The 15,920-nt window shown below is 42.6% G+C and overlaps 1 protein-coding gene across 1 annotated transcript; it reads right to left on the bottom strand.

The window, feature by feature from the left end:
• Positions 1 to 1,948: 1,948 nt before the first annotated feature.
• On the bottom strand, positions 1,949 to 15,920 carry LOC115786410 (BTB/POZ domain-containing protein KCTD16-like). Its single transcript, XM_030738537.1, has 2 exons — positions 14,480 to 15,920; positions 1,949 to 3,190 (listed from the first exon to the last, which is right to left on the bottom strand). The coding sequence occupies exons 1-2, from the start codon at positions 15,300 to 15,302 to the stop codon at positions 2,739 to 2,741; spliced, it is 1,275 nt and encodes a 424-aa protein (XP_030594397.1). The 5' UTR covers positions 15,303 to 15,920; the 3' UTR covers positions 1,949 to 2,738.

Below are 15,920 nucleotides of genomic sequence, written 5' to 3'. Positions count from 1 at the left end.
CTATCCCATTCCATTGCCAAATATATCCAGTATCCCTTCCTCTGCATATGTCCAAACCATCTCAACCTTGCTTCTTTAACTTTGTCTCCAGCCTGAGCGGTCGCTCCGATGTACTCATTCCTGATCTTGTCCATCATGATCACACCCAGTGAAAATTTGAGCATCTTTAACTCTGCTACCTCCAGCTTTGCCTCCTGTTCTTTTTGTCAGTGCCACTGTCTCCAAACCATACATCAGAGCAGGTCTTATTACCATTTTGTAAACCTTCCCTTTCACTCTTACTGCTATCCTTCTGTCAGAGATCACCTCTGACACTTGTCTCCACCTACTCCACCCTGCCTGCACTGGCTTCTTCACCTCTCTTGTGCACTGTTCATTGCTTTGGATGGTTGACCCCAGGTATTTAAACTCACCTACCTTCACTGCCTTTGCTTTTTGTTTCTCTCTCTCATTCACACACATGTATTCTGTCTTGCTTCTACTGACTTTCATTCCTCTTCTCTCCAGAGCATACCTCCATCTCTCCAGGCTGACTTCCACCTGTTCTCTACTCTCACTGCAGATCACAGTGTACCTGCAATCATCATACACCATGAAGACCCCTGCCTGACCTCATCTGTTGACCTGTCCATCACCACTGCACACTAATGAAATGCTAACAAAAAAGAAAAGATTTACTAAGTAAGACACAAACTGGTGTGTGTGGGAAATAAAAGCTATACTAAAAAGATGAGGTTACTGAAAATGGAAGAGTAATCATAACAACAAGGTGATCATCCTGTATCAGGTCTTTTACAGGCAGAGATTTTACATAATTGTTTCCAGATGTGCTGTCCAACTCTTTTCAGGCCTGCACAAGCACAAAGACCTGGATATGACTGAGGACTGGAATCACAGCAGTCAGCCGAGCACAACACACGTTGAGCTGACCTTCAAAACGGGGTCCAGCGGTGCCCATCAGCAAAAAACTTGGATTCTGAAAAATGGCAGCAGGTACTCTGCACTGATGAAATTTAAAAATATCTGCATCTGACAGAAAGCATTTCTTAGAAGAAAGTAACACTGATGCAAGATACAAGTGGCAGATTTGGAGTTCAGTTGCTACAAATAGTCCAATCACAATTTGCAGTCTGCAGCTCACCAGAGACACTAATCAAAACCATAAAGAGATATCTTGATTGGTAAAAAGAAGGAGGAGCCCTGCAAACAGATGGTTTGGTCCCCATGAACTGCATCATGGACCAAGTTTGGGTTCACATGAAAACACAGAAACAGTCGAAGCTCAGCAAGCTGTTTGGAGCAACAGACAGCAAAAGCCAACAAAATACTCAGATGTGGTGTGAATATAGAAAACAAACAGCATACTGCTTTGGTTTAGAAGAATCACCAGCTTACAGCGCTGAGCTGGTTAAGCCCAGCTCACAGCGTAACACTTGCAGCTTTTATTACTTATTGTTTTTACTGCTAATGTAATGCTGTGCACCAAACAGCAGGGAATCAATAATTATAACCAAACCAAGTTAGCTGAAAAGATACAAGATTTAACAATTCAACCCCAGACAGTGCCTCCACCATGCTTACCACATCTTCTTTTGTCCTCCACTTGTCCAGTTTCCCCAAAATTTAAGGACACCAAACAAACAAACAAAAAAAAACCCACATTCCTCTGAAAATGGTCGGGTATGAGGGCTGGCCTGAAAATGAATGAAAAAGCAGTCAATGTCCAAAGAAAAACTTTGAAAGAATGTCAGAAAATCTGGAGAATTAATATTTAAAACAACTACAAGGAGGTCTGGCTCCTTGGAAGCAAAATACTGAAGTACACAATTTGCATTCCAGCACCTCTGGGTATGGGAGAGGGGGTTCTCAGTGGTTAAAAGTTTTAGTTTTGAAGGCCACAAGAAGGTTCACTATGATGGAACAGAATTCTAATCCATTTATTTACTTTTTTTTGATTTGGACACATACAATCAAGGATTAGATCAGTATCCATTGGCATTATACACTCTACCTACACAACATCAGCTATCCAACACATAATGACGTCAATGGACAAAAAGTTTTACAACGGCAAACAGATCCAGGCAGTGCTTTCCTCAGTAAAGTCAGCCTCAGTCATTACAGATCATTTTTACCCATCACACAAAATGGTGAATTTAAACATTGTTCGATATTGCATAATTATGCTAAGGGTGAAATGACATGCAGTGCTGCTTTCAAAGCGTACTATAAGTATATGTGTTATCAGTGAAGTATAGTGATATTCCATTGCTAACTCACAGCACCATCTGGGTACATCCATTTAGAAAACAGCTATTGTGGGCTATTGCACATACAGTATGTGGTAAGTTGATGAACTGAAATGATGTTGCCCCTGAGGTTGCTTTGTTGTTAGTGGTAGTGTTTCCTGTCTCTCAGCTTTCTGAGGCGAGAGCAGGGTGTGTGATGTAAGCCCCAACAGGAGAAACCTGATTTACACATGTGCATGTCATACACAACACTGTGCATACCTTACAAATAAATGACTCACACTGCCTCATACTGTGTGTGCTCGGCTAGTCATCCCGGCAGGAAAGTGCCCACAGTTTTCTTTTTGTTAGTTTTTTGTTTTTTCTAATACTGTATGCATCTTACAGGGTGCAGTGCATTGCCTATGCAGTTTAATGCTCTCCGCTGATGGTTAAATGATACTACAGTACCATCTCTCATTCTCTCTTTTCTCTCCTTCACACTTATATTTAGAGATGGTACTTCCTCAGAAGCTCCGATTGCCACATGTACTTCCTTTCCGGAAAGTGATCGGGAATCCTAATGCGCCGGAAGTCTTGGATACATTTCTCCAGCTCCTGCTCTGGAGTCATCTTCTCCTTGTTTGCTTTCCTTTTTGCGGCCTCTCGCTCTCGGACTCCGAAGGTTCTCACGCGGAGCATGTCAGTCTTGCGGCGCATCTCTGCCTGCTGCAGCATGTGAACTGGTCCTTTAGGCACTGGCCGGTCCAGTGTCTGGATGTTGGACCGTCGGCTCACGGGGCCACAGATCACGGTTCCTTGAGGGGAACTGGCCTCCGACTGGGTCTCAGAGCAGGAAGTGGAGAGGTCGTTGAAGGACGTGCCGCTCTCTCCCTCGCGCTCGCTCTTGTGGCTCTTGCAGCAGCAGTCACAGTGAGAGGATGACCACCGAGAAGGTCCACCTAGAAAACAGTGCAAATATATTTGTCAGTGGGGTTTGACTGCATGCAGTAAATGGCCCACCACGTTGCAGAAAACCGCTGCAAATGGTCTTTATAGTGACAAATCCCAGCACTAATCAACTCAAACAGTTGTAGTGAACAAGCAAATGCTGACAAATGCCTACACAGCAGTTTCAGTGTCCACACGAGTATCTTTCAATTATTTAAATAAGGCTACAGCTGTAAGAACATGTGAGGTGTTGGCTTTGACATTTAATTGCTGAATTTCAAAAAGCTGGTGGGCTGTGCATATTGCATCCTCTGATAAGGAGAACCTTGGAGCTCAGTGCAGCTCAGCACGACTCCCTTAAAGACCTTTCCCATTTCCCAAGGCGAAGCTTGTCTTGGAGCCAAAGCAATCTGCTCTGCTGGTGCAGCTTCTTATTGGAGCTGTAACCTGGCTGCCAAGAAGGTGGCATATTATTTTTGTGTTTTCAGATCACTCAGTCAAATAAGTCAGGGAATATGCGTTATATATTTGGGGAATCAACAAGGAAGAAAAGACAGGCAACCAAAGCATAATTTGCCTTGGCTGGTATAAGAGTTGGGTCAGAGTGGCTGTAGACCTTTGATGTGCTGTAATCTCCTGTCAAGAAGTTTGGAACAGTGACTCTCGAACAGCAAACAGGTACAAACTAAAGATTTTTGTGGTCTTTGTTTTTCTGCCTGTATCTTCTTCTTGTCTCATCTCACATCCTCCTACACGGCTAATTATGGACTGTACAGTACTGCCCGCTGGCTGGTGAAGTGTTCAAGTAAAGGCAGCAAAGACTGTAGCTGTCTTTCATTTCCCAAAATAACTGTGCCTCATTTAGGTTGAAATGCGCAACGTTGTATGTAAACAGCAGCATATGAGGAATAAACTCACGGACACAGAAACATCTTAATGGCTTCTCCCAGTGTTATGATACAGACTCAATAGCAATGATATCTCAGAGGGAGCAATAATTTGTCCATTACTCCCTCCAGTGCATGCGCCAATTTAAACTGAGCATAGTTCAAGGGGGATTTTAACCTCTCTGCGCAGACAGTAATAATGACCTTATCTTTAGCGCGATGATTGCATTGGGCTGATAGTGAGAGAGTCACTAACAGCTTTTTAATGGCTAATCCATGAGTAAAGAGGCTAATCAGCACACCAATCCACCCCCCCACCCCCCCCACCCCTTCCCTCAAAATGAATCCTGCTGAATCCGGCAGACAAACAGCACCAGGCAAATGGATGCAGGCGCTTTAGCAAGGAGGATCAAGAGGAGGAGGCTGAGCATTGTTTCTAAATGGATGGATGCTGTAGTCCAGAGGGGAAACCCGTTTAGGAAACTAGCCAACACCCAATAATAGCAGCATAAAATTTCTGAGCCCATGCAGGAGAATGAATCGTATTAAAGCCGCCAACGAGGCCGAGAGGCACCTGTGCTTGCATTTTTGTTTTCCACAACAATTCATGTTAATGGAGCACGGATATGGAAGTGGCTGTTGCCACACAGCCATTAACACAAAGACAAATCTGAGCATCTGGAATGAAGTGTAAGGTTCTTATTTCTGCATCAGAGCCAAGTCAGTAAACAACTAAGAGTCTTTGCAGGAAACACAGTCATTTTCAGGTACATTTAAACAATTGGGTGGGTGTGATACACTCTAGTATCTTTTCAGGGAAGCCATTGATTGTAATGTGTTTTTTTTTTTTGTTTTTTTTTTCGCAGATCTATACACCCCATCTAAGAGATCATATTCCAACCACATTAACTGACTAGGGCTGGTCCTCAGAGTTGGGCTGTGTCTGCACTTCTTATAAACAACACAGAGAGAGGCAGTCGAGCTCTGCACAGAGCACGGGCGTGAGCAGGTGTGTCACACAGGGTATCCTCTCCACCTCTAAGGAAAGAAGGAACGCCTGTCCTTGTGCCTACAGAGGCCGGGTTTACACAGCTTCAACTAACTGTGCATTTGATTAAAGGTTTTTAAAGGTTTTAAATGGCAGTAAAGTAGGACATGACTGAAGGCGGAGCGCTCTGACAAACTCAAATGCAAAATGTCAGAGGGATTCTTGCCAGACACTTAGGGGGGGAGGCTGGTTTTAACTGTGCTCCTAAACTGAGTCATCAGAGGTGTCTGATGATGGCAGCTTTAAAGGCAGAGCAGCACCATGCTTCAGTCATGTAATCTGAGAGAAACTCTGCACAATTGTGTGCTGAAAGTTGAGAAGCAAAAGAATAATGAAAAAAAAGGCAACAATAAAGAGTTATCACTCAGAAATCTCACGTTGTTACTGTACACAACCAGGAGGCCAGAATACAATTTATTTAATGTTCAGACATGAGCGACCCAAAGCTGTCTGCTTCTTAAATGTGAATATGACGTGAACTGTGCCCTCGATCTACATGGATGAAAGTTTGGAACACAAAAAGCATTTCACGTCCAAGCTGTTTGAGTCTGACACAAAGACGCTTTTGAAATTCTGCAATAAACACGTCTGCTTTTGTTCACTTTCATTACTGTCTGTTATTTGTGCAAACACAGCAGAAGCCTGCGAGACCCAAGAGTATGAAGCTTCGGTTGCTGCATTTCTCTTATGAAATGATATTTTCTGGCCAAGACATTGAGTGTGAAACAAACAAAATGTACAAAATCGATTGGCCTTTTATTAATAATCATGTTGCAGGTTAAAGATGCATATTCATGCATCCAAAGTTCATATGAGCATAGACTTTTTGATGTTATAGTGTTCAGCTTCTATATCCAATAACACAAACATTTTTTTTACTCTTCCTGCCTCTGGAAGAGTGTAGTTTACATGGTTGTTAGCTCACAATTTAGGTCATCATGTCCTTGGAGCAGAAAAAAAACAATTGTCTTGCAAAAGCGGTGATTGTCCTTACACGGAGAGGGTAATCCATTTCGCCAAGATAGTCTTATTTGCTGCAGAAGTATCACTTCAGCAGTTTGTGTCAAACCTCTTGCCTCTTGTATAATAATGTCTGTAATATTTGCATACATTTGAATTTGTCAATATTAATTACCTCCACGCAGCCAGCCTAATCTACTGAAACAACCCTTATTAGCAGTGGTGATGAGAATGAGCTGGGAAGTCAGGGTAACCCGTTGAGTTTCAAAAAGCACTACATGACCTAATTCAAGGACACAGAGCCTGTCTTATAGTTTCTCACTGCCCTGGCTCAAATTATTTGCCTTCCATGAGGACAGTGACAGCTTCACTGGGTGATTGTTAATGACAAGCGGGTGCTCTCTCTTCCCGAGTCAGAGGGTGGCAGTCCGCTGAGTGTCTCCCTGACAGGGAGATGAACAAGCGTAGCAGGCAGATTGAAATGTCTATATCAGCCTCTCCCTGCAGGCCTGTCCCCTGACCCAGAGCCACACCCCTCTTCTGCACAAGCACTGATGAAGCAAGATGAAGGGAGGACGTGTCCCAAGAAGTTGCAATGCTCTATTCATCCCCTAAATGATGCCTCAGGAGAATGGGGGGCGGGGGATATTCTGGTTCCTCACCCTGTCAGGTTGGCTTTAGTCAGAGAGGGAAATCTAAGAAAGTGCACTGAACAATGAGTTCAAACATAAGACCATCTTTATAGACATACTCACCAACCACTTTGTTAGGTTCAGCTCCTTGTTACCTCAAATATCTAATCAGCCAATCACATGGCAGCAGCTCAGTGCATTTAGTCATGTAGACATGGTCAAGATGACCTGCTGAAGTTCAGCATCAGAATGAGAAAATGTGATTTATGAGACTTGTGAATGTGGCATGGTTGCCAGTACCAGACGGGCTGGTCTGAGTGTTTCAGAAACTACTGATCTGCTGGGATTTTCTGACACAACTATCTCTAGAGTTTACAGAAAATGGTCCAACAAAGAGAAAATACCGAGTGGTGGCAGTTCTCTGGGAGAAAATGCCTTGTTGTTGCCAGAGGTCAGAGGAGAATGGCCAGACTGCTTCAAGCTGATAGGAAAGCAACAGCAACTCAAATAAATAGCCATTCATTAGAGCCAAGGTATGAAGAAAAGCATCTCTGAACACACATCATGTCAGACCTTGAAGCAGATGGACTACAGCAGCAGAAGACCACACTGAGTGATATTCCTGTCTAAGAACAGAAAAGTTCAGATGGGCTCACCAAAATTGGACAATAGAAGAGTGGAAAAAAATTACCTGGTCTGATGAATCTCAGTTTCTATTCGTGGGGTCAGAATTTGGTGTGAGCAGCATGATATGGCTCCATCTCGCCTTGTGTCAATGGTTCAGGCTGCTCTTAGCGGTTTAATAGTGTGGGAAATTTTCTTGGCACATTTTGGGCTCTTATCACCAACCAAGCATCATTTAAACACCACAGTTACACCCAAATTTCCCCTCTGTGGGACAATAAAGGCTGTTTCTTCTTCAGAGTATTGTTGCCAACCATGTCCATCCCTTTATGACCACAGTGTACCCATCTTCTGATGGCTGCTTCCAGCAGGATAACATGCCATGTCACTAAGCTCACATCATCTCAAACTGGTTTCTTGAACATGACAATGAGTTCACTGTACTCAAATGGCCTCCACAGTCGCCAGATCTCAATCCAATAGAGCCCCTTTGGGGTGTGCTGGAATGGTACATTCACATCACGGATGTACAGCTGACAAATCTGCAGTGACTGTGTGAAGCTGTCCTGTCAATATGGACCCAAATCTCTGAGGAATGTTTCCAGCACCCTGATAAAAATCTACGCCATGAAGAATTAAGGAAGCCCTAAAGGCAAAAGCGAGTCCAACCCATTACCAGCAAAATTTACCTAATAAAGTGATTGTGACTGTAGAGTGCCATGCACCCTCAAAAAAGTCAGAACATGGCAGTGGCTAATGTGCAAAGGTCTCCTGCATACCAACACAGGGGATCCCCTTCTCTTCAGAAAACACTCAGTCCTGTCCATAATGTGAAGACTTTCACATCCAAGAGGCCATTAAATATCTCTGGAGGTATCATTAAGGTGTTAAATGTCAGACAGAAAGAGCTGATATACCTGCTCTCTAGCAGCTTCATGGTGCAGAAATAGCAGAACCAGAGACTAAAATAATAACTTCTGTTTAAGTGCTGGCTGGTCAATTCCATTAAAGGGGAGACTCTCAGAGAAATATGATCAAATTTTTGATATAATCATAAAACTTTCTTCGCTGACCAATGATTAAGGTTTTTCTTTTTACTTTACAAGATTCCTTAAATTCTATGTTTAAATTTGCAACTCTGGCAGCAGCCATCAAAATATGAACAGCAGTCTAAATGTTGACTAGAATCAGCTTCAAAAGTTGTTTTATTTTGCTGATATATATTATAGTCTACGGCCTGTACAGAAGGAATTTGGGATTTTGTTATTCAATAAAATTGAAAAAAAAAATCTTAATGGTTAGAAAAAAAAATAGATTCCCCCCACCATGTTTTTAGGGATCAAATGTTCTATAAATGATGTTCTATGAATGATGTATGAAGAAGGCTCTCCGTAAAGACCTTCAGGATAAAGATTGAAATAAAACTGGAAAGTTTTCTTTCTGGCACAGTGTATGAGAATAAATTCATTTGGAGTTTAAAGATATGCACTGTAAAATCTCATACACTTTATAGCGAGTTACTGGTAAAAATTTTAATTAATAGGCCTAAATATGAAAACCTCACAACCTGATGACTCTCATAAAAAGTTATGCAACAGCAGCTGTTAAAATGCACTTATCTGAATATATGTCAAGTTTTTTGTTTTGCTTTTTAAAAGTGATGTAAAGAACTAAATATGTACTCAGGATTTTTTTTCTCTTCCTGTATCTCACCTAAAATACCATCCAAGTTTGCCTATTTAAAATGCATCATCAATAAAAATCTACATTTTGTTTTGTTGTCAAAACTGCATTACGAGTTTGTCAGTCACTCGTCATACAGTGTACTTAAGCCAGAATGCAATCAGTGTGCATAGACAGTGGGACAGTCTTAACCAATAGCATTTCCAACTTTTAACTAAATTAGTAGCATATAAAACAATCACAAAGGAGAAAGTAAAATGTATCTTATCACATACTTATTTGGATTTTAGGTTCTAACTTTTTCTGTTGTACTGAAATTAGGCCAAACCAGTGGCTGGATAGAAATCACAAAAGCTTCTAGAAGGCCAAACATTTAGAAACCATACAGCAGGGATGGAAAGAAGGCTACGATGTGATCTTTCAAAGAAGGATTGATTTCAAAGACTAGATTTTCCTTTTGAACTTTTTAATAAACTCATACTTACTCCCAAGGTGGAGCAGATTGTCTGCATGAGCTGATGTCATGGGAGATGGGGGAAAAAAAAAAATGCACACAAACCTCGCCTTGTTTCCGACCATTTTTCTGCCCAGGTGCTCTTTAAGATGTGTATGAGTTATTCATGGGAACGCCATCCATCTCCTGTAGGCATTGCCAATCCATCCAGACTCCAACCAGGCTCCGTGGGAGCTCAGGGATGGTCCAATCTCTGCCTCCATTACGCCCAAGCAATTGATTACTTTCACTGTCTCTCCCTGCCACTTTGTGGCCATTGTTCAGGAGCCATTATGGCCGCACATCATCTCTTTCACAGCCTAAATGAAGACTGCACAGTTATATTAACAGAGCAGGGCAAGTACAATCATCTTCCATCTTTACTGTAAGTCTCCCATTTTGACAAGGCTCTCTGCACAGCTCTTTCTGAGTGGGAAAAATGAACAAGCCTCTAGTTTCCCAGCATTCAGTGATGAGCAGGTTAGGGTGCTATTTTGTCCGAGATGACAGCTAGTTTTCATTTATGAATTGCCCAATGTTCTCCTATTGTGTAATGGTGCTTATAGTGTCTCTTTAAATAGGTAGCTACTTTTTTCCCTCAGTGGATGGCTGCAGTAGAGGAAATATTTTGGGATCACAGATTGCTTTTTAATTAGCAGCAACACTCCCCACTTTCCCCAGAGATAATTTGCAGAGAGGGGACCGGTCCCAAACGCCAGCTGGGAGGTTAGAGTTTTTAATCACTACAGCAATAATGTTGTCACTACCCATCGAAAACAGCAAACATGCCTGTCATGCTAAACAACCTACATTTCTTCTTGGCAAGTCACTTGACAGAGTCACTTAAATAAGGCCATTTCTGCCAGTCAAAGGGGGGAAAAATGAAAAGTGTGTAATAATATAATTAAAATGCTCACAGTTAAGTTAACGTTTTGATGTACTGAGTCAAATTTCTCTGCACAGGGTGTTATTGAAAATGTCAGCATATGACCTCCGCATTTAAATTCTTCACTCAAAAATTCATGATACCCCCCCCCCCCCCCCCCCCCCATTTTTCTCATCTCATTTTGAGTAAGTAAGCCATAATTTGGACATTTATCTCATTTTTAAAACTCATTAATAATTTTTGGCTTTTAAATTTCACAGTTTTGACTTGATATTTTAAATAATTTATATTTTTCAAATAGCTTTGATTTTTCATCTCATAATAATAACTTTTTATGTATGACTTTAATTGACTTCTATGCTGTGTTGCCAAAAGTATTCACTCATCTGCCTTCACATTCATATGAACTTGAGTGACATCCCATTCTTAATCCACAGGGTATTATATGATGTCGGTCCACCTCTTATAGCTATAACAGCGTCAGCTCTTCTGGGAAGGCTTTCCATAACGTTTAGGAGTGTTTATGGGAATTTTTGACCATTCTTCCAGAAGCACATTTGTGAGGTCAGACACTGATGTTGGACTAGAAGGCCTGGTTCACAGTCTCCACTATAATTCATTCCAAAGGTGTTCTATCAGGTTGAGGCCGGCCAAGTTTTTTCCACACCAAACTGGTTCATCCATGTCTTTATGGGCCTTGCTTTGTGCACTGGTGTGCAGTCATGTTGGAACAGGAAGGGGCCATCCCCAAACTGTTCCCACAAAGTTGGGAGCATGAAATTGTCTAAAATTTCTCCCTATGCTGAAGCATTAAGAGTTCCTTACAGTGAAACTAAGGGGCCGAGCCCAACACCTAAAAAACAACCCCACACCATAATCCCACCTTCACCAAACTTTACACTTGGCACAGTGCAGTCAGACAAGTACCGTTGTCCTGGCAACTGTCAAACCCAGAGTCTTCCATTGGATTGCCAGATGGAGAAGCATGATTCGTCACTCCAGGGAACACGTCTCCACTTATCTAGAGTCCACTGGTGGCGTGCTTTACACCAATGCACCACCACTCCAATGCTTTGCTATGCAACACTTGGTGGGCTAACGCTTGGATGCAGCTGCACGGCCATGGAAACCCATTCCATGAAGCTCTCTACATGCTGTTCTTGAGCTAATCTGAAGGCCACATGAAGTTTGGAGGTCTGTAGCAACTGACTCTGCAAAAAGTTTGCAACCTCTGTGCACTATGCCCCTCAGCATCCGCTGACTCCACTCTGTCATTTTATGTTGCCTACCACATTGTGGCTGAGTTGCTGTCATTCCCAATCACTTCCACTGTGTTATGATACCACTAACAGTTGACTGTGGAATATTTAGTAGCAAGGAAATTTCACGACTGGACTTGTTGCACCCTGTCACGGTACCATGGTGGAATTCATTGAGCTCCTGATAGCGACCCATTCTTTCACAAATGTTTGCAGAAACAGTCTGCATGCCTAGGTGCTTGGTTTATACAACTGTAGCCATGGAAGTGATTGGAACACCTGAATTCAATGATTTGGATGGCTGAGTGAATACTCTCAGCTATATGTATCTTTACAACTAATTTGCAAAGCCAGATGCCGGCTGCCCAAATGATCCGCTAAAAGCAAGTTCTGATCCCAGTCCTTTTCACTCTATGTGCTGATTAACAGTTTAAATATACTTTTCTCTTGTTGAGTTGTTTATTCAAAAGGTGTACAAGTCATGCTTGGTTAAATGTGAATCATTCATCATGGCTGCAGCCTCCTGAGGAGATTGCCCTTTAGATTAAAATATCATTTGTTTTAGTCTGAGGAGAAACCAGCAGCATATTCTGCAGGGCAGGGGAGGATGACAATAATTGAGATAAGAGTTTCTTAACATGATGAGAGGAACGAGTCCCTTGACTGTTCATAGAAAAAAATTATGAATATGTGGAGTCCACGCTAATGCTGCCAGACAGCGGAGCCAGAAAACAACTGATGCATTTAACAAGAATAGCAGCATGGATGACGCTAAGGAACTGACAGGCTGGAAGGAAGTCCTCAGTTTTTTCTTCTTCTTTTTTTTTTTTGTTTTTTTTTAACTCACTGGATTGCTCTTCTTAGAGACTCAATAAACCCATCCTCCCTCTGACCATTTTCCCTCTATGCAAGTTTCTGTAAGGATGGGGAAAGGGGGATTAAAAAAAAGAGCAGTAAAATGTTCTGCTGAAAACAAGAAACAACAATAAAGCACATCTGTTTTTTTGCCCCCCCAAGGTGCACTTGTCTACATGCATTCTTAGCTTAGGACTACCTGCCCTAGGCCAGCCAATGTCCCACATTCAGAATCAGGTTACAGTATTAGTTTTGAGAGTGGATGCGGGCTGCTGTGAAGCAAGGCCTGTCCTGCCTGTCTACCTTTGATGTGCCTATCCATCACTCTGATCATGCCTTTGTCTTCTCATCTATCTATCTATCTATCTATCTATCTATCTATCTATCTATCTATCTATCTATCTATCTATCTATCTATCTATCTATCTATCTATCTATCTATCTATCTATCTATCTATCTATCTATCTATCTATCTATCTATCTATCTATCTATCTATCAATACATGTGTGTCTGTGCTTCTTCTCGCACCTTGTCTGCTGTCTTCTAATGAAAACCCAGCCTGTCTCTCCCTCTGCTTCCATGTTTCACCACCCAGTTTTTTTTCCTCCCCGCTCCCACGGCCTCAATGAACTTCCCTGTCTGATCCTTACTTTAATCTATTTTTGCTCCCGCTCCCTCTCTCTTCTTTCTGCCTCAGTTCTTTCTCCCCATGGCCAGGTCTCATGCAACTTTTACTCCCTCGTCCCTCCCGCTCAGCAGCTCTCTCCTCCATCTGCCAGCCTCCCCTTTCTTCCCTTCACTTCAGCTTGCCTTCTTACATTTCCCTCTCTTTTCCCTTATTTGCTCTTAGCTCTTGTTATTCTGCAGCCTCTTCACTTTCATGGTGTTGCAGTTTCTCCTCTGTCTCTTCCCACCTTCTCCTCCTCCTACTGTCCCATGACTTTGTCCTAGAGCAGTGTCTGTTAATGGGGAAGAGGGTGAACACCTACACCATATTGTGCTCCAGATTGTGGAATGACTCAGGAAAATCCTCCTAGCTGCCTGGTTGGATGTTTTCTCAGGTCAAGGCAGACCCCTCTGTGATAATTAACTTGTATTAACAATGCTATTGCTAAATCATTACCAAACCATATGTCATGTCTTCCTCAGTCCACCCTCTTGCACCTCCAACCCTGACCCACCAACTGGATTTTACTCAGCTCTTCTAAAGGGAGCCTTTCAGAATTAGGAACAAAGTGCTCTTTAATTGACCATATGGTCCAACTCATCCCTCTGCACGGGTTAAGCCATATTTGCAGCTAATTAGGTATTTTGCTGATGAACAAACTTTGTCTCCAAGTAAAAAGCATGAGCTGATTCAAGAGAATCAGCAGCATTCATGTGATATTTTTTCCCCTGCCCGCTGGTGCTATATTATTCATAACCCAGCGCCTGGCAAAAATGTGAGCAATAAGGCATGTTTACGCATGACGCATGTGTACTTGAAGTATAGCAGCATTGTGACTAAGCTCCTCTGAGGGCCGTAGGCAGGTTTGCTTCTTATCTTCGACCCAGAACACATGTTTGAAATCAGTTACTGTAAGGGATGCAAATATTTAAAAGGATAATGCTGCAATCTGACCATGCCTCCTGGCGATGTGAGCAAACCGCTTTCTGCATATGATCTGCAAATCTTCCAATTAGACTGGCTGTCAAATGGAAAACTAGTAAGATGACCTTTTAATGTGAAAACACCCTTTCTGATAGGCGTTATATTGCCTGGATGTAGTCATATGGGGAGGTAAGGGCATTAGGTCCTGTTTTATTTTTTTTATTTATTTTTTTGCTTCTTTATGTTTAGTTCATATTTGTGGTTGTTTGTGTTTTACTTTGCTGATGGTTGCATTATGATTACTTCTGAAGGTCACAAGGCCTCCGGTTCAGCTCGTTATCACTTTTAAGAGAACAGAGTGGGAATAAATCTTCACTCACGGTAGAAGATGTACTGTGCGTAATTGGACCAGACCCTGTCATCCGGGTAATGACCGATGGGGGACGTGGTCAGGGACGAATTGCAGGCCACAATGTGAAAGCCGCTCTCTGACAGCATGTCAAACGCTCTCTCCAGGTGTCTGAACTTGAGGTAAAATCTGCAGGTGTATCGGTCCGGAGGTCTGTCCATGTCCCTGTTCTCATTCAGGGCGTCCCCAAACACTTCTTTCGCCAAACCAATCCTGCTGCTAATGAAGATTCTAGGTAACTTTCTGGCCTTGCCATCAGTTTGAGTTTCTCTGCCTCCCGCTGCGCAAACGCCTTTGAGCGCGACTGTGATATAGCCATATCTCCTGTCAAAGGCGTAAGAGGGGTAATACCTCTGGTCGCTGCCTTGCGACGCATCGTCCAAATCACTGTAGTACAAGTCGTCTGGAATGAGTTTTGACTCCTCGGATGACAAAAGTTTGACTAATTCTGGTAGCTGAAAGTATTCCGCCTCCCTTTTCAACCTTCCTCTTTCAGGAAAGTGGTCAGGAAGGACAACCTGCTTGTCTCTAAGGTAATCCAGGACATACCGAAACAGAAAACCATCTCTGTCTATAAAATAGCGTCCTCTGAGATCCCGGGACAAGTCATTCGAAGACCCCTTCTTGTTAGAGAACAGCTTCCCAAGTAGAGAATTTGGAAAGCTCGCCAGTGTACCATAACGAGTGTAATAAACCTGCCCGCCCACGTTTAGCTCAATCACATCCGATGGAGGATTTTGCACTGAGCCTTGTTCCTTTGTAGGTTGTGTTTTGCAGTTTTCGCTCAGTGCCATTTTTGTCCAATCTTATAAGAAATCCGAGTCTCGATCACGGAGCGCAAACGTCCCAGAAGTTCAGGGTGTGGGCGTATGTGGTGCTGATGCGCTCAGAGCTAACGCATAGTCTTGATGCAAGCTGCAGCGCTCGCATCCAGTATCTCATGACAAAACAATCCCAAGGTGTGTCTACAGTACATCCTTTAACCCCGTGCGTAAATGTGTCTACCCACGGTGCATCCTTTTTGAATGGAATCGATTGTCCTAACCAGCGTCGTGTTACACGCATCCACTCCGTTTATTCGCTAGTTTGACTTCAGATAAATGTAATATACTCACTTCACTCAGAAATCTCTCAGTATAAAAGAGTAGAAACATTTCTGCTCAAGTTTCAATGGAGAGCGTCACCCATTTGCGTTTGGCTCCTAGTTCAGCCAAATAAGTCCCAGATAAACTAAAATAAAATTAAAAAAAATTTAAATTCAAAAATGTGCATGCATCTTATCACTCTGGTACCACGCGTCGCTCCTGGCTGCTGAGATACTGAAACATGCGCCGAGGTTTCTCACACAGAGGAGGATGGGAGCGGGATTCCTGCGCGCACCCATCTCTCCAAACTGCTGAGTGCTGAAACGT

Source organism: Archocentrus centrarchus, chromosome 10 (genome assembly GCF_007364275.1).
Source record: "Archocentrus centrarchus isolate MPI-CPG fArcCen1 chromosome 10, fArcCen1, whole genome shotgun sequence".
NCBI lineage: Eukaryota > Metazoa > Chordata > Actinopteri > Cichliformes > Cichlidae > Archocentrus > Archocentrus centrarchus.
This window is presented reverse-complemented; position numbering and strand designations above follow the sequence as displayed.